Genomic DNA, 20,040 nt, shown 5'->3' on the forward strand with positions numbered 1-20,040 from the left:
ACAGACAGGCAATTCCTCAGGTAGTAAGTCTGAAAAGTCAATAGAAAAATGCAGCCCTGTCCAGTTTAAAAATCCTGAATTTTAGAAGTTGGATGGTTGGTGGTACAACGTTTTTCTAACCATCATGATGCAGTCAAGGTTTTTTCTTTGTGACTAGGCTTGTTCCCATTCTGACAAGCTGGTATACCTGTGTATAGTTTAAAAAAAAAAAAAATGCTGCAAGGGTGGAAGGTTACAAAACCCAGAGGACTCTACACATTACGCTGATGGGCAAAACAAAGAAGCCTGAAAGCATTCTGTGATTCCAGGTCAATGTGAGTCCACCAGAAGCTTTTCCAGAGCGAAGGAAATATCCTGTCCTTAGGCACTTGAAGTAAGACGACTGGCTTTAGAAACTATGGAGGCTAGCGAGCTGCTTACTGTAATATGTAATATGTATCACTGGGAATTTTCATAGACTTGTTTATAAGAGATCTTTTAAGGCTAAACATGTACTTGAAATAACTAAATAGGATCCAAAGAGATTCTGAGTCTCCCTGAAATGTTTACTTTGTTTGTTTGCTTTTTGTTTTTGAAATCTCTAACAGGAGACATGTGGACAATAAGTACCTTTAGATATTTATAAAAGGACTCTTAAGAAGTGTTCTGACCAGGCGCAGTGGCTCACGCCTGTAATACTAGCACTTTGGGAGGCCGAGGTGGGCAGATCACCTGAGGTCAGGAGTTCAAGACCAGTCTGGCCAACATGGTGAAACTCCATCTCTACTAAAAAATGCAAACATTAGCTGGGCATGGTGGCGGGCACCTGTAATCCCCAGTTGCTCAGGAGGCTGAGGCAGGAGAAGCACTTGAACTCAGAAGGCGGAGGTTGCAGTGAGGCAAGAGCACGCCACTGTACTACAGTCTGGGCAACAGAGAGACAGACTCCATCTCAAAAAAAAAAAAAAAAAAAGAAAAAAGAAAAGAAAAGAGAAAGAAAGGCATGTTCTTTTTCCTTCCCATCTTGCCTGATTCATTTGGCAGCAAGTGCACTTCACATATGAAAGAAAAAAATCTCTTGTTTTCATCTGGCTAGCCATAGCTCTCTGCAACTCAAAATTATCACCCTTAAGAAGTTCCTCACTGACATTCAGTTTATTCACTGCTGAATATGATAAAGATGCTGTCTCATAATGAGCTGATTTTTAATAAAAACAAACCAAGCCACCAACCTGGCTCTATGTTGTTAAATTGGCATCTTCAACCTATATTGAGCAATGATTCCAACAGGAGAGAAGAGAAAGGCCATCTCACCTAACATGCAAGCACCTTTCTTCCCACCCGTTAGAATGCTGTGAATTTATGACAATATGTTTCACTCCCTGTGTGTAGCCCAAACTGTTACATTTCTATGACAGTTTTGAGGCAAAATCCATCCTTTAAAGGAGGAAAATCAAGCAGACCCTTGCCAGGATCTGTGACATGCTTGCTGGTTAAAGCAAAGCCGTTTCTGTTAGAAACCCATTTGGCCAGTACCTGGCAGGCAGTGAATGGTTTAATTCTCCAGAGGAATGGGGGAATATCAAGGACAGAGATCTGAAGACTAAAGGTATTCCCTTTGAAATGCAGCAACTTTGGTTCTTCCAGGAGCTGTCCACCTTGATGCCTTTCATCTGAAACCACTTCCTATAGGAGAAGAAAAAGAAAAGGGGATCAATAATGAAATATCCTGCTTATATATTTCCTATCTATGGATATGCACGCTCACTACCATGTGTCTTCCACAAACGGACAGACAGCGTAGGAGAAACATACTTCTTTATATCCCCATAGCCCATAAAGTTCAAGACTAAGGATTAACAACTGCTGAGTGACAAGTATTTGGTTAGAAAGAGACAATATTTTTGTTATTTGTGTTGCTTAGGGCTTTAAACTACACTGTGCCTTTATTTAAACCTCAGAGACCTCCCTTGCCCCCAAGCAAATCATAATACTTCTGGGTTTCCACAACTGTAGGAATTTCACTCTGTGACCACAATCAAGGGATGCATTCATGCTCAACCTGACACATCATCATATTTCACACTAACTAGAAACAGCCCCCCTCCACTCTGGTTCAATTTTTCTTCACTAATGCAGGCATTATATGATATTTATTCTTTTGGCCTAAAACAAATGTTCCAGTGTGCATGTATCATGTTTATTTGTAGTCATGTTTGTAAAAGTTATTATACCAAAAGGCCAAGAAAAAATAAGTTGTTTAGCAAGGTAGCTGTAGCTCAGGAAAACAGAAAACAAATTCCTGAGGAAACACTCCTGTAGCTTTCACTGAAAAATCTTTATGTAATACAATCTAATACAAACTCAATTCACATATATTCTGTTGAGTAAACCATTTCATTGGTTCCAAATTTGTGGTGTTAGAATCATATTGGAGAGATGATATAACAAATGGAATAACAAAACAAATACATATTCAGTGAAGTGCTAAATGATTGTGCGGGATTGAGGCTTTCAGTGTTACTGAAGCTAAAGAGATCTCCTTAAGTCCATTTTTAAAATCACCATTAATTGACATATTATTTCCTTGCAGAGCTAGGAGAAATTAAAAATTGAAATCCTTTATGTCCTATAATCTCAGATTCTAAAAAAAAAAAAAGACTGTTAGAAAACAAATAGGTTTATAAACACAATCAAACTTACATTTCAATTATCAATGAGTAAAAACACCTTTACTTGTTATCTTATATCCATCTCTTGTCCATAAGTAGAATGACAGTAACAAAAACATTTTCGACTAAAATGTCATCCAAGTTTTATCCTTCATGTACACATAAACTGTTAATAGGTTGCCAGTATCTTTTTCCAGGACTGAATCAGTGGCATTTTCTCCAGCTCTTTGGTGTTGCATGTGGGAAGGGTGCTTCCTGGGGCCCAAGGGTCAGTTATAAACTAGATGTGATAGAAATATTCTCTCTGTGTGGCTCATTATGGTACCCACTAGCTACAGTGGCTATTAAGCACCTGAAATGTGGCTACAGTGATGAAGGAGTTGAATTTTTAATTAAAGTTAAATATCCACATGTGATTAGCAATGACCATACTGGACAGTACAGTGCTAGGTAATTCACAATCTTGTGGATTTCAGAGTTGAACATGATAACATGGTAGCCAATGTCTGGTGGGGGTTACAAGAAATGGAAGAAAAGAGGCACTATGGGGAGGATAGGAAATTAATTCTAAATGCCTGCTTGGTTGAGACGTTAGGTGGTCTCTGGTCACTGATTCCTTCTTTTGAGATTTACTAAATTTCCATGAGAGCTATGTTACAGCTGGACACTGGGTGTGCAGAAATGAAACAGTCTCTGCCACCGAGAAACTTACAATACTGTGAAAGGGTCAGGACACTAGGCATTGATTCTAATATAGTATATATTACCATGCATATATTCCTAGGAGGTTAAGGAAGACAGAAGGTGCCCCTGACTCGGATGGGAGGACAGACCAGGAAAGGAGTCTGGGCATTACTAGGGGAGGTAGTATTTGAGCCAAACTTTGAAATAAAGGGAGGAGCTGGCCACTAGACAAGGAAGGAGAGGACATTCCAGACGCTGAGCAGGGCATTCACAAGCATGGTGGCTAGACAGAGCTGGGATGGAAGGTTGAGGTGGAAAGTGTGTGATTGGAGATGATGAAAATGTGGGGCAGAAACCAAATAACAAATTCTTGCTTGCTACGCTAGGGACTTTGTATTTTATTTTTGAGTACTGTTGCTCTGGTTTTAAGGTGCATTAAAACTCTTTTGGTGTCTTCACGTACTCAAACAAATACCAGTCTTGTAAATTGAAGATAGCAGCATAAAATTCTAATCACATTTCTGTGTAGTTTTGGGCAAATTATTTTCTTTAGACCTCAGTTCCTTACCTGGGTTTATTTATAGCCAAGCAAAATAATTAATATATTAACCTATTTTTGCAATTCTGGTGCAAAATTAGAAACAAGTACAAACAAGAAATGTGCTTATTAAGACTATATTAAAGCCATAGTATAAACAGCAACTCTTCTAAGTGTACTTGAACTAGGCTTTCTCAAGTATACCCTTTTCTTTAAATTTAACTTTCCTTAATGGACATGAAGTAGTCGACACTAGGAAATGAAGTGAGTTCTTCAAGGTCATGTGTTACTTATTGTAGTGCTAGACTATTTTGTTATTTAGACACTACACACAATAGTTGTATTAGAAGATTTAGAGCACCAAGTGCCTTATTTACACATGAAAACACGGAAGTCCCCTGAAGAAAGTTGTTTGCCTAAAACCACATGGCTAATGAGAGAGCTGAGACTAGACCAGGGCAACTTGATCGTGGTCCAGTGTTTTTTCTTAGATTTCCCTGCCTTTTCTTACTACTATGCTTTTTTCTTCTAAAGAGTCATGTGAAGGTCATTCTGTGATTAACTCTGCCTCATAAATAATTTTTCATTGGTGCAGGATATATGTATAAGAAGATGTAAGTCAATCTGTGTGTGCCCTAGAGTTATATGTACTGTCTACACAGTCCATGAAACTCAGAATGGATAATATTACAAATTTTAAAAATAGATATCTGCTTATAATTATCATGGAAGAAAATAGTACCTAGAGCAGAAAATAGTTCTGCTCTAGGGCCTCAAATTTAAATACAACACGATTTATTTTTTGCACTTTTCACTTACTCCTTAAATCTGCACATATTGAGCCAACAACATAGGTAACATAAGTAACATAAGACACATAAGTAACAGTGTCTTATAATCTTGTACAAAATATTAAGCAATTACAGTTATTCTATAATAAAACAATTATTAAAATGAAAAAGCCCAGTAATGAACTTATAATTGTTATAAATTTGTAAAGGCACAATTAGCTTCAAAGTTAAATAAACAGACTCCTAAGTATGAACTTTAAAATACTCTCCAAATACAGTGGATTGCATTTAACACAGGGTTCCCTGAGCCTACTGTATTACTCTAGGAGGCTAGGTCTGGGTATATATAAGTATTTCTTGGATGCTTCTGATGACCAGCCAGGCTTGGACAACTCTGCTTAGCTAGTTCTAAATCACTCATAGGGATGAATTATACCAAAAGTGAGGCTTGATAGTAATTTGATTTTTCCAATCTGCCTTCTATGTGACAAGGACCTCCTGTTAAATACCTCATTCCATTGTTAAACTGATAATCTGAGTAAATGGAACTAGGAAATAGGGTCTGGCCAGTTTTTTATATATCAAATGCACCTGAAGTCTCTGGATGGTGGTTTTTCTCAGCATTCTGTTTCATCATTTTACATTGGGGTTGCAAGTCATCCAGTTCTAGGAGCTGTGGCCAGGAAAAACTTGTGCTTTGTGCCTCACTGAGCTCTTTATGTTGATTTAATCAGACAGGCAGCAATATTCAGGTGTGCTTCAGGGATAGTAAAACAGGCAGGCTGAATTTACATATTTATGAGACAAAACTGAACTTAAACACACACACATACACACAAATTATGTCACTATGGTGTTTTCCTTTAAATGCTTTACATGAACAATATTTCCCAAGATTGCATTATTGAGGAACACAAGAACTACATCTAGAGGAAATCCTTTGAATTAGATTCTAAATCCACCTTAATGCCAAGTAAGTAATGAGTATCAAAAGTACTATATAGGAGTGCTGGGAGCAATGGCAAAAAAAAAAAAAAAAGAAACAAAAATCCCTAGTTGTTTTTCTCTATTTTCTTTCTTAGATAAGATAGGGAACTGCTTAATTCCTTGCTTTCCTATGTCAAGGTTTGTTTGAGCTGTGCATGCATGTGTGTTTTTGTGTGTAATAATCAAAAAACCAGGTCTTAAAATGTTACTGCTTCAAAGATATATCACCATTTCTCAACCTTTGGTTTGAATTTATCAGAGTCAGCGATGTCAAACATACAAGCATAAAATGGCAGCCCTAATTATTACAAAAGCACAAAAGCAAGGACAAGAAGTCATTTATTTATTGTCTTCTTATTCTTTTCTCACCTACCTACAGGCAGATGACATTGTTTTTTTTAAAAAACATAGCAGATTTAATTTTTCATAGAGACGATTTTAGATGTGTTTATCAGAACAGATCTTCAGAAATCTGAAACTAAATTATGTCTTAGCCAGGTACACAAAGTATTCTGTTTTTGTCAAGGAAATTGCTACTATTACTCAGATAAGCTACCCCCAGAGCAAATGAGACTCAAATAGAGTAGATCTGTAGGGGGTGAAGGGAAAGGAAGATAGGACTAAAAATAGAGAATGTCCCTATTTAGATACTGAAATTCTCTCAAGGAATATTCTACAGTGGGCCCATTATATTGCCTGGTCCCCCACCTAGTTCTGAGAGGACAGGTGGAGTTGAGTCTCTACACGTTCCTTCTCACAAGGTCTTCTGGGGAGAAGGTAGGCATTTCAGTGTTTTATGGGATACAATCTCTGAGTGAGACATGAATGAAATGAAAGATGCAACCACGCACTTAACCTCAGCTTCCTTTTGGTTAAGAGCACAGAGTTGGGCATCTGTTATCATTCTTTGAGATACTGCAATAAATACAGCAGCTGTCACAACCATGCTCACATTGATTTCCTAATTACAACAAACGTGTCATCATAAGGATAGTTGAAGCACATTCCAGGGTGGGCAATTTCTGCAGAAATGCTCCATGAAAAATTGCTTACTGATTTTGATTAAGAAGTCAGGGTTCTTTCAGGGTTGCAGAAAATATTATCACTGTATACTATATTTTCAGCTTACACCACAGAAGTTGGGAGAGCTAAATACCAATTTGTGAGGTCATTTAGGGGTTCAAAAAGGGAACTGTCGTTAAGGCTTTCCTAAAATAGAACTGTTTTAATGGGTTAGTAACTAATTTCCTCCTCCAATGCAATACCATGTATGAAGCCATCACAATATGAAATGATTTGGGATATGCAGGTGATCAAAATAAATCTCTGCAGAAGGCCCTGAACACATTCACTCAGCAAAGTAAAAATCCAGAAAGCAAGACGGTTTCAGAAACAAAACCCAGAAACTAAGACCGAGGAATAAATGGCTGTTTCCTGTACTAGGAAGTCTCAGTTCAGAAAAGCCACAAGTTTCATTTTAATCCCTATGTGGGCCAGAAAAGTTATTCAAACAAGGTTGATGATCTTTCAAAACCCCAAGGGGGACACATGGCCTTTCTGCTCATGACAGCTGTCACATACATCCTGTCAATAACAAGTACAACCAAACACAGCTTTATTTGCCATTATAGGAGAGAGAAAGAATCACGGAGGTAAAAAGATTAGGACAAATGGGGTCAAAGGTATTTCTACCAAAAAAACATTACTCTAAAGCAAAATTAAAGAAATACCTCTCGACTGGGCACAGTGGCTCAAGCCTGTAATCCCAGCACTTTGGGAGGCTGAGGCAGGTAGATCGAGACCATCTTGGCTAACATGGTGAAACATCATCTCTACTAAAAAAAAAAAAAAAAAGAAAGCCAAGCGTGATGGCAGGTGCCTGTGGTCCCAGCTACTCAGGAGGCAGAGGCAGGAGAATCATGTGAACCTGGTAGGCGGAGGTTGCAGTGAGCTGAGATCGGGCCACTGCACTCCAGCCTGGGGGACAGAGCAAGACTCCATCTCAAAAAACAAACAAAGAAAAAGAAATACCTCTTAATGATGAAATACACTTGGATTCGATTAGAGGGAGAATAACATTCTCCCTAGTACTGTCTAAAACGATTCTATTACCAACCAAAAATGGATAGTGATTTGAAAACTATGGCTAGGGTGTTTTCATGATGTCCACAATAATTGGTATTCATCTGTGAACACTGGAGCCATGGTAGAATATAGTAGAGATGAAAATAGATGATCTGAAAGTCACTGAGAACAAGCTCTTTAAGTATATGTCTATCTCACTGCTATATACATCAGCTGGGAGACCCTTATTCAAAGAAAACTCCAAACTGGTTATGAGGGCTGACTTCCAAGACAGTTGTGTGAACAGCTCCACACAGTCACAGTAGTCAGCAGTGGGTTATCTACATCAGCCAGGAGATTGGAAATCTTCCATGATGTTCCATGGTTACTCCAGTTTACTCAGCCTTTAAAATCTGGCTGAGTTACTAAACATCCAACTTGAGTCATGGTGCATTTTACAACTGGTGAGTAGTAGTAGTGACCCCAAGATGAACCCTCTCTTTAAGATATTTATTCTTTATTTTTGCTTCCTGAATATCTGTTATATATTTTCTCTTGGAGCAATCCTCTTATTGCGGGATGGGGAGTGCAGAGGAAGAGTATTAAATGACAATGGTGGGAGGAGGTTTAACTACTTACACTGAAGTTTCTTATTCCACAAAATGGCACACCTCTGAAAGAAGCCCTTTTTGTGAGCAGCCAAAGAAAAAGTGTGCCCTTCACAATGACCTGTGCTACTTAAGAGATACTCAGGGGCAGTTCGGGAACACAGGCTGGCACTGTGTCACCTTTACTGGCTTATGTTCAGGAGTGAGGTCATGATATTTTTTTTCTACTAGTAAACACGAGTTTTCCAGCTCAGTGTCTTAAAATCTAGTTACTGAGAAAATGCTCTGCATAATGGACTTAATGACCCAAAACTGGAATAGCAGGGATCTAGAATGAGGTGTGTCAGGAGAGCTATGCTATTTATATATGGGCAGAGCTTACACCGGCAGTTCTGCATCATCCTTGCTGCTATTAATAAACTTGCAGTCTTCCTGAGTAGCTAAATTAAAATGAATCTTACATGATTAAAAGTACCAAAAATGGAAAGGAACCTTGAACCATCTCTGCCCTAGTAGCCCTGATAATTAATAGACTATATGCCCAGGATAGAAAATGACTACCTCGTGATAGGTATGATTTATAATTGTGGCTCCCTAACTACAACCTTCAGTTGATTCAAGCAATTTTCTCCCTGCCCTCTGCACATCAAATAACTCTCTTTGTTCCTGTGGTTCATGCTATTTTTTTTTCTCTTGATGTGGTGTTCCTTTCTGTTTTGTTCCTAAATCTCATCCATCCATGGAAATTTGTAAAAGAGTTCTCAAAAACTCTTCTCCATTTGTGTCTCTGCTGAATTCTGACTACATTTCTGGTCAGTTGCATAACTTAGTACACAATGTTCCGCACATGCCTTAGTTTAGCCCTTCTCTCTTCTTGAATTTCAAGTACCCCAACCCCTCTTACATTGCTGACCACACAGTAACACGGCTCTTGCTTCAAAGTAAGTATCCCAGTCAAACCAGTGGTGAAACTGCCATTGCAAAATTATAACAGTGAAAGCCATCTGACCTAACCAACTTCCTCTTGCTGCCAACCTCCAAGCTGTCCTTGTTCATTCCTGTGTATAGGCCAAACTAACTTTGGGAGGAACTTATATTATAGTTTAACTTTGAAACAAAGACAGTAACAGCGCTTTCCCAAAACAAATCCCCTTCCCACCTGGAGACTAGATTGCCTTTGTAGGACTAACAAATCAGCCACAAGATTAGAAATTATGGTTTGGGAGTCATGCAGCTGGAGGCTACAAGATTCTGACACTCTCCAAATTGCTCCTGGGGATAACATTGCTATTGTAAATCCTAAAATCAGTGCTTGAGATATTTTGCAGACCCTGCACATGGATCAGTAGGCACCACCCGATGAATAAACTGGCTCATCTATCTTGTGGCCCTGACCCAGGAACTGACTCAGTGCAAGAAGACAGCTTAGATTCCCCATGACTTCATCTCTGAAGCAAACAGTCAGCACTACCAACTCATTAGCCCCTACCCACCAAATTATCCTTCAAAACAATGATTCTTGAATTCTTGGGGAGAATGATTTGAGTAATAATAAAACTCCTGTATCCCGTTCAGCCGGCTCTGCATAAATAACTCTTGCAATTCCTCTGTCTTAATAAATCGGCTCTGTCTAGGGAGTGGGCAAGGTGAACCCATTGGGCAGTTACAGTGGCGTGGGTTCATTTTCCAGACCCTCAATAATAAAATTTTCAATTGATACTGATCTTTTGGAAAACCCACACTTTCATGACACCAAAAGAAAATTATTAAAACAAAGGCTGACCTGAAATGCACAAGGGGTATTGTCCACACAGTAAACTCTCAAGTTGTAATCCAGTGAGTTACAGGACATGCAGCCAAAAACCGCCACCTTCAGTTGCTTCACGGCACAGTCTGTGATTGGCTCTCCAGTGAGTGCATAGGTCCCAAAGCTGTCTAGGAGCACATGACATGCAAAGGGGTCCAAAAGGCAGTAACAGGATGTGGATTCATCTTCCACTGACATCACTTCCTGTTGGGAAAGGTGTGTTTATTCTCTCACTTGGAAATAAGATGTGACCTAACCATTATATTGCCAGGACACAAATAAATGAACACACAAATATAAATTTTTTTTCAGAATAGTCCTATTGCCCAGTTATCCTGATGTTAACTGTTCCTCTTCTATCAAAATAACTGCTGACATTAAGAACTCAAGAAATGGGCTGGGTGTGGTGGCTCATGCCTATAATCCCAGCACTTTGGGAGGCTGAGGCAGGCAGATCACCTGAGGTCACGAGTTCAAGACTAGCCTGGTCAACATGATGAAACCCCATCTCTACTAACAAAAATTAGCCAGGTGCGGTGGCACACGTCTGTAATCCCAGCTACTCGGGGGGGTCTGAGGCAGAAGAATCACTTGAAACTGCGAGGCAGAGGTTGCGGTAGGCTGAGATCGCTCCACTGCACTCCAGCCTGGGCAATAAAGCAAGACTCCATTTCAAAAGAAAAAAAAAAGAAAAAATCAAGAAATGGTTATGTTCTGTGTGCTAGAATTTCTACTTCATTGGTTATAATAACAAAAATCACTTTGAAAGTTCTATTTCTGGCTAATTTGTTCAATGTTGAGTTTTAGAAATCTTAAACCTTATAAATAAGCAACCGTTTTATTTTTTTTTTAATTTTTTTTTACAAACACCTGTTTCTGACAACTCTTTAAATATCCTTAAGGTAATGCTGATTTTCTCTCAAACATTTTATCTTCTTTCGTCCCACTGAAATCATTTACAAAGGACTACTAAATAAATGAATTAGATAACATGTACTAGAATATTTCACCCTCCCTGATAAGAACTTTAGTATATGTGACTGGTTTGATAGAGCATAAATATAACACCATCTGTGTATAAGAGATTGTGAGGAAGTGCTGGGAAGAAAAATTAAAGTGGCAAAAATCAAAGCAAAGCCAAACATGATGGGAAGAGGACGAAAACATGGCCCTTTAGGAAACCCATGGAACTTCATGCCCCAGGAAATCTGTTCACGGTTGCACTAAGACACACTAAATAGCAGAATGCATTCCAGAATAAAGAAAATAGTTTCAAGACACTAGTGGGCAGGGTAAAGGTAATCCATTGCAGCAACTAGGAATTTTCTTCTCCTAAAGAAATATGATTTTCCTTTTACTTCTTTGGCCTGAAGTGCCTTCTGGGAGGAAGACCCTAGGGCTGGCTGGAACAGGTCATTGTGTTCCAACAAAGATAATTCTCCCAGTTTCATGCAAGCTGACTGCAGATGGACATAAAGGAAGCCCTATCAGGCAGATAAATCAGAGCTTTCACTTAAAATAGTAATTCAACTGCAATCTGTCTTTGCTGTGACTGTCTCCCCTGTTGTTAATGTCTTATTATGTATCCTCATTCTCTTTCCTTGTCTCCTACTGTATCCCTTTTGTATGCACTCCATACACACAGGAAACACTGATAATAATTCTCAATGCATTCGTTAACTAAAAAAAAAAAATATATTAAGCAGCAAATGTGTTCCTGATTAAACATAGTTACCTTAGAATCCCCAGGATGGAAAAAAATAGACATAGTTATTTTCTTTCTAAACACAGACTGCCTGCCCTGAACCTCCTCCCTAACTCCACAGAGGCCACAGAATAATGTCCATTAAGACAGGTACGAGGCCAGGGAGGAAGTGAAGGGGATCAATGAGCAGGTATGTAGGTGTAGATGAATATGTGGGTAATTATAACTGTATTCTAAAACCAAACAAGAAAGCTCTGGATTATCCCTTGCTTCTCTTTTCTATTATAATGGGAAAAAGAAAAAACAAAAAACAAAACAAAACAAAACCTAGCCAATATGTTTAGGATATTATAAAATACTTGACACCAACCCTTTGCCAACAAAGAAATGTTGATTTGTGGTGTTAGATGTTAAGGTTAAATCTATCCCATAGGTGGAATCCAAATTCCATTGTTTAAAAAAGGAAGTAAACGGTCTCACCTCCCATTTGCCCTGCTGTGTCCTCTTCTTTAAATGGATATTCCAGTGCTCAGAACTGACATCTGCACAGTGTGGGATGGTCAATGCAAAGGGAGTGGTGACGATCATGTCTGGAGGACCACAGGTGACTTCAGGACTCAGGAGCACCTCAGAGCCATCTGACTGGAGGCTTCACAGTTGAAAAAAGGATAAAAGAGAGGAGTATGTAGAGGAGGGGCCATATTTGAATGAGAATTTGGTTAACAGACTGGGGTTTTCTTCAGGCTTATAAATATTCCTTTCCAGGATTTTCTTTTACAAAGGACTGGTCTGGAGAACAAGCATTTGTCATGAAGTTCTCAGACACACGGAGAGAGTTTAAGCCTAGATTTCAAATCTAGGTTTTGATAAACCCACCAACAAAAGGACAAATGCTTCTTTAGAAATACAGGGCAGAATTGGAGAATGCAAAGACCTGGCTGGTGGGTCATGCACCAGCTACTGAATCCTTATTATTGTCGATGCCATTATCAATGAGCAAACAAAAGCTTTATAGAAATGACTGATCTCGTCATCTCATTACCATCAAATTCCTTTCTCACAAAACCACAATCTAAAATATTCTTAATGCTGGAAAATGATAACGCAAAAAATTATTATGAAGCAAAACAGTATTTTGAAGATACACACTGAGTGTGTCTATTCTGGCTTTGAAAACATTTATTTTTTGCCAATGAACAAATACACAGCTTATATAGCAATAGCACAGTAGACAGCTACAAATGTGCATAATATCATACATAAATGTATATCTTTCAACTCTTTCCTATTTTAGATCTAAATTTAAAATCATTCAATCCAAATCTGGTGTTCAGCTTTTCTGAATTGTGAATTATTTACAGTGAGAATGCAGAGTCATGGAACAGATCAAAGAAAGTGAAAGTTAACTAAAATGGAATCATCATACCTCATTGAATGCCTCCCTCTTTCATGTCTTTGGCTTTTGTTTTTAATCTGCACCCCCAAACAGTAAGGGGGAGTAGTTTACAGAACAGTAATCAGTGAGAAGAACCCAGATGTCTGCTTATTTTTCCTCTAATGGCATATGTGTTCTTCAACAACCTATTTGATCCTTTGTTTGCTGGATTTTCACTTGTAAGAAAAATAATAATATTGAATATAGAGCAATGCTATGGGAGAGCTGGAATTGGTATTATTACCAAAGCTTTTACTTATACTACCTAGGAAGGACATTGAAATATGTCATCCTTGACTAAAAAAGCAATTCCTTGGGCAAAATAAAGATAAAATTTAGTGCTAAAAGATACCATCTTTCCCATGATCTTCTATAAACAAAGAGTTTTTCTCTGAGTTCATCCAATGTGCTATTCATTTCTGAATTGCTTATGTTGACATCTATTCTCTCAAGTTAGTAATGGTTATACTTGAGCTTATTATCTATCACTTGCTGCCGCAATAAAGCCAAGCCATATAATTGAGGAGCATCTTATGTCTACTCCGTCTAAAACAGTAGATGTAACATTATCACATTGTCTCCTCCCCTCTCCAAGAAGCCCTGGAGATGCCTTTAAAAAGTTGAGTCTCCCACAAAGGTAACCACAGTCCAAAATAGACAATTCTTCCTATACGAGCAAAACACAGGTTAAGATGGTCATGTCTTCATTTACCCTTAAGTAGGGGAGGCGAGGAGAGGGGACTGGAAAGCAGTGTATTAGCAACATCAAATGCTCTGTGGAAAGCCTAGAATAATATACTCAAGGTTTGAAAAAAAAACATAAAATTCAAATGTGCAGCCTGTATGTGGGTGCCTGCCAACGGCCATCAGAGAGGGTGAAGCGCTTTCCATGTAATTACTGCCTGCATTCATCATGGACAGGAATAGCAGGGATGCTTATGAGTGACCGATGACAAGCTCTCCTAAAAGAACTATTTAATTGCTTTCAGAGAATTATCCTCCTTGTTGAACATATTGTTCAAACATATGGGAATCTGGAGAATTATTTAATGCCAAATGAACTGAAATCAGCTAATTAGATGAACTCTCACACTCGTGAATAGCAAGACTCCTTTCACAGTGGTAACTTAAACAGCTTTAGGAGTCAGAGGCAGTGCGTATTGAATACGAGCCAGGGCATGGAATAGGAGTTTTGTATTAAATAGGCATTAGGCATTTCCTTAAGTGCAAAGTAAGTAAATCAAGATTTATACTTAAACCTCCCACTGTGAAAATAGTGTCCATGGGTATAGGTCTCTCTCTGGTGAAGGAACAAAACTTCACCAGAAGTTCACCAGAACTTCACAAAAATCTCTCAATATTTTTTCTCCCCACGATTAATAACAATTTGCCCTTTTCTGCTACCTTCTATCTGTAACAATCAGGGAGATTTACAAATATTAATTAAAGCTCTTCGCACACCTATAGAGGCAGGTGTTAACAGCATAAGGTCACAGAGGAGTCAATCAAGGTGATGGCAGGAAAATAACCCAAAATTTCTCACTCACAGGCTCTCGCTCTCTGTGACCAGATTGTACTTTTCTACTCTGTTACCATTAGGAGATTTCTGGCCAAATTGCTGGATCTTATGACATCCCAAGGAAAGATCAGGGAACGGGGTTGCAATATAGTCCAAGGGTAATCATGGATACAGATTCAGGACATTTGAGGACAGAGGGCTGCGGAGCGAAGCCTTTAATTGTATGTGGACAAAAAAATGAGCCTTCTTAAGGAAATCGTAGATGGCGTTTAAACTTTCCAGCATTGCATAATCCACAACAAGGCAGTATACACGTCCCTGCTGGGGCGGGGGGGAGCGCATAAAAAGGTAACACATTTTTCTAAAATTGCTGTGAGCTAATAATAACTGTGAACCAATAAAAGCAGTGATTTCAGGATAAAAATATGAACCACCTCAATGTATCACATACCCTAGTGTGGTCTGTAGACTGAAAAACCTTTTTGCATAGAACTTTTGCTACTTAATGTTTTTCATTGTTCTCTATCTATACATACGTATGCACATATACATACGTGCATATATATTTGTACTTTAAATGCTGTGTATAGATAGAAAAAGTTTAACAATTTGAGCCCGGTCTTATTTCTATAGGAACTCTGCTTTCTGAGATGATTAATTCATGCAATTTTCATACATTGTCATTGCATCAATGTACGCTTTGACTTAAATTCTCAATGCCTTAGGAATGTGCATGATGGGCATTTAAGGCTCCTTGGAAATGATGCTGGTCTCCTTGCTTTTATTCTCGCCTTTCACAGTCTGTCCTCCATGCAGCCACCTCAGTCATCCTACCAAAAATGCCAGTGTTTTCTCACCTCATGGAATTGCTACAATTCGTACTCCTCTGGAGTGCTGGGTGCTGCCTGGAAGAGCTTTCCCCTAGACATCCACATGATTTACCCGCCTTGTGCCTGTCAGGTTCTTGCTTAACGGACATCAATGAGGTTTTCTCTGACCAGGCCTTGGTAATTGCAACATTCCCAATACTAAAAGCGGATCTTTGTTTGGCTTTTTCTCCTCAACACTTAATTCCCTCTAGTGTACCATACCATTTGCCTATTTATTGTTATTTTTTCTGTCCCACTAACTAGAATGTAGGCTCCTTGAGGCCAGGGAATTTTTTTTTTTTTTTTTTTTTTTTTTTTGAGACAGAGTTTTGCTCTTGTTGCTCAGGCTGAGGTGCAGTGGCACCATCTTGGGCTCACTGCGACCTCCGTCTCCTAGGTTCAAGTGATTCTACAGCCTCAGCTGGGATTACAGGCACGTACTACCATGCCCAGCTAATTTTTGTATTTTTAGTAGAAATGGGGCTTCACCGTGTTGGTGAGGCTGGTCTCGAACTCCTGACCTCAGGTGATCCACCCACCTTGGCCTCTCAATGTGCTGGGATTACAGGCGTAAGCCACCACGCCTAGCCCAGGGATTATTTTTTTTTCTGCTTAGCTCATCATTGCATCCCCAGTGCCTCATATATGCCGGCTGTAAGCACTCAAAAATACTTGTTGAAAAGGACACAGAAGCCAGCTTGAAGAGATTCTCACTGATCAAATCTGGAACCTTTTGAGCATCAGAGTAAATCATGGCAGTAAAGAATTATAACCTACTGAGTCATACTATAAGAATCCACAAAATAAAAATCCACATAAGAATGAATCAATGAGAAGGGAAAACTCTTCCACATAAGAGAAAACCAACAAATAAATGTAGAAAACCATCAATTAGCAATCAGCTACATTAATACTTGGTTGAGAATCATAAATGGATGTTAACCTATTGGGTGAGAGTTTAAACAGTAATAAATAACTATTTACACATTCTCAAAGTATCTTCCCACCAGGTACTTAACTGTTTACCAAGGGTAAAAGAGTACTTCACAGCAGACACCACCTAACATGAATGACCAAGTTAACGTTCCCTGGAATGGGATGGATCCACAGAATATACCTCTCGACAGGACACAGTGAAAAGAACCTAGCATCACTTCTGTGACATTCCGGCTAAAAGTCCACAGCCTGAATCTCCTCATAAGGAACCATTAGACAAGCTCAGAGGAAAGCACATTCTGCAAAATAACTTATCTGCACTCTTCAAAGCTGTCAATGTCATGAAATACAAAGATTCAGGAACAGTTCCAGATGAAAGCAGACCAAAAGCACAGGACAACAGCATGCAATGAAGTGACTTGGACTTTAATTTGCTTTCAAGGACATTATTCAGACAAGTGAAATATAAATAACGTGTGTAGTATACTAAGAGTATTTTATCAATGTTAATTTCCTGATTTTGTTAATTGTGCTATGTTTATAGAAGATAATTTCTTGGTTGGGGGATATATACATGAAAGTATCTAGGGATCAAGGGCCATCTTGTTCACAGTGGTTAGAAAGTATATATATGCACATATATATATTTTATTCATTTTTATATATATATGAAGGAGAGAGGAAAGAGACAAATACAGAAAATTTAGTAAAATATTAACATTTGTGAATCTGAGTGTAGGACACACAGGAATTCTTGATATTATCCTTGCAACTTTCCCTTGAGTTTACGATTTTGTCAAGATTATTATTATTATTATTATTATTAAAATGAATGCGGCTGTGCATGGTGGCTCAAGTCTGTAATCCCAGCACTTTGGGAGGCTGAGGTGGGGGGATCACTTGAGGTCAGGAGTTCAAGACCAGCCTGGCCAACATGGTGAGAACCCCCGTCTTTACTGGAAAAAAAAAAAAAATACAAAAATTAGCCAGGCGTGGTGGTGCATGCCTGTAGTCCCAGCTACTCAGGAAGCTGAGGCGAGAGAATTGCTTGAACCTGGGAGGCAGATGTTGCAGCGAGCCGAGATCACCCCAGTGTGCTCCAGCCTGGGCAAAAGAGTAAGACTGTCTCAAAAAAATAAATAATAAAAAATGAATGCATGAAAATAGAAGGCCCAGGGAGAATTTTTCCAGAATTCTTACAAAGAAATCAGCAGGTAGACTGCTCTGTAAATATCCATTAAGTCCATTTTGTTCTAGGCTATAATTTAAGTCCATTCTTTGTTGACTGTCTTGATGACCTGACTAGTGCTGTCAGTGACTGGGTACAGTACACACCGCTCAGGTGATGGGTGCACCAAAATCTCAGAAATCACCACTAAATAACGTATTCATGTAACCAAACACTACCTGTTTCCTAAAAACTATTAAAATAATAATTTTAAAAAATCAGTGGGGCCACTGATTAACATATGAAACACACAATGGAGGATGATGAAGGTGCTGTAGTTGGTGGTGACAGGGTGATGGTCCAGACCTTACCACCTAGTACCTAACATCCTACAGCATCCATCTGCACATGAGTGCCAACCAGAGGTCATGCTGAAGGTCAGCTACAAGGCAGCAACTGCTAATAACCATGGCAGGATGGGAGGTGTATCCTGGACATTTTGCCTCTATGCTCAATAATCCTTGACCTGCTGCTAGACTTGTAACACTTCACTTTCTTTAAGGAAAACGACCAGTTCCAAGTTCCAGTATGAGATTTTTACTGTAGCTGTTGTCTTCCATGCTGTGCTTGGTAATCATCGTTCCCTCCTTTCCTCCTTATGGTCTATATTCTAGATTAATGTAGGTTTGATCACCTTTACCCAGAGTATCACTCAGGAATCCAGGAAGGAGAGTAATGATAGTTTTACTATGTCAGACCTTGGGTCGATACATAATTAAATCATATGTGAATGGAAAAGACATCAAGGCTGATAGATGGAAGCTGCACTCAGTCTTAAAAGCTCAGAAAGCAAGGTAACTCTAGCCTCCTAGAGTTTTCCACCCACAAGACATCCAGTTTTAATTATTATTATTCATTTTTCATTAAGATCTTCAGATTTTGACCTGGGGTGCTAAAATTGCTGTGGATAAAAACAAGGTTTTAACGTTTATTATTTGTGTCTCTCTCTCTTATTTTTTGGAGTCAGCTCTCTCTCTCACTCAATTGCTCTGACCATAGATTTCAGATCAGCCCTAGGGAAATGACATCACTGAATCTCCTAGAGAGATGGACCCTTTAAAGCCAGCTTTTCCCATCAGTCAACCCCAACACTGTGGCTATGTCCTCTATTTCTGGTAATCACTATGTGTGATTTAAGAAAACAGATTCCTGGAGAGGGGAACAGGAAGTGAGAAGCAGAATGGAGGACAAAAGTGGGCAGCAACATTTTCTCTTTATTATAGCAGACTCCTGTTTTCATCGTCAAGTGGTTCTAAAACTGTAATGTTTTTCAAAATTTCTTAGGAAGCTTGTTTAAAATTATACTCCTGGATGCCACCAAAGAAGATTTTGATTTAGTGTTTCTGGGATAGGGCCCACGAACCTGCATTTTCTACATGCAAGGTGGTGCTGGCACTAACATTTGAGAAAAGTTGTGTAGTTCTTAAAAAAAAAAAAAAAAAAATCCAAAGCAACATCTCATGCACTGGAGCCTTGGTGCTCCATCAAATATAGGACGGTCCATTCTGAAGTGGAATTTAGATGATGGTCAAGTTTAAAAGCTCAATATTAAGGCCCTGGCTGATACTACAATGATGGAAAATCCAACTACACAGGGACTGTTCCTACATCCCATTTCTCTAAGTAACATGTGTATTAATAAGCAAAGATGTCAGGTTGGGGCGCTGATTAGCAGTAACTGGAAATAATGTTATAGGTCATCAAGCCATTATAGTCCATCCATTGGGGCAGGAAAAGGAGCACTTAGAACAGTGGATTATTACAAGCAACAAGTTCAATTCACTGAGGATAGAAACATATGGATGTTCTATTAAAGGGCTTAAAGATCTGGGTCACCCACACGCTATTATCTGAAATAGGATCACAGAAAGAGAGATGGCATATGGGGTTGGGGTGGGAGAGGAATTATATACACACTGGAATGAGTATCTGAATTTGCTGAAACTTGAGCAACACCACACAGAGAGATTACCCTGTTTGCATATGTTAAACGGCTTTAGTTTACACACACTTTCATAGGGTGTTTACCAATTAATATACTAAAGGAATCACAAATCATGTGTAAATCACCAGTTCCTAGACACAATTTAAGCCTAGTCTTTCATGCAGTGTCGGGCTTGCATTTAGCTTGTCTTTTTAGAAGAAGTGAGATAGTGAGATGATGGCTCATTGAAAGTGCCTTAAAAATGAATGAGAGTGAGGAGGATGGGAGAAGAGT

At 38.9% G+C, this 20,040-nt stretch overlaps 1 protein-coding gene and 1 long non-coding RNA gene across 9 annotated transcripts in view; one reads left to right on the plus strand and one right to left on the minus strand.

Moving 5' to 3' along the window:
• The window catches only part of LOC139355872 (uncharacterized), a 404,625-nt gene that overhangs the window by 330,254 nt on the left and 54,331 nt on the right, over positions 1-20,040 (plus strand). The gene's annotated exons all lie outside the window — the stretch shown is intronic.
• The window catches only part of LOC105476601 (unc-5 netrin receptor D), a 571,609-nt gene that overhangs the window by 35,309 nt on the left and 516,260 nt on the right, over positions 1-20,040 (minus strand). For all 8 annotated transcript variants that reach the window (XM_011732691.3, XM_071068400.1, XM_071068401.1 and 5 more), the window contains 3 exons: positions 12,316-12,484; positions 10,107-10,334; positions 1,516-1,665 (listed from right to left, as the gene is read on the minus strand). In XM_011732691.3, the coding sequence (XP_011730993.1) occupies positions 1,516-1,665; positions 10,107-10,334; positions 12,316-12,484 (547 nt within the window). The remainder of the gene's footprint in view (positions 1-1,515; positions 1,666-10,106; positions 10,335-12,315; positions 12,485-20,040) is intronic.

This window comes from Macaca nemestrina, chromosome 8 (assembly GCF_043159975.1).
Source record: "Macaca nemestrina isolate mMacNem1 chromosome 8, mMacNem.hap1, whole genome shotgun sequence".
Lineage (NCBI taxonomy): Eukaryota > Metazoa > Chordata > Mammalia > Primates > Cercopithecidae > Macaca > Macaca nemestrina.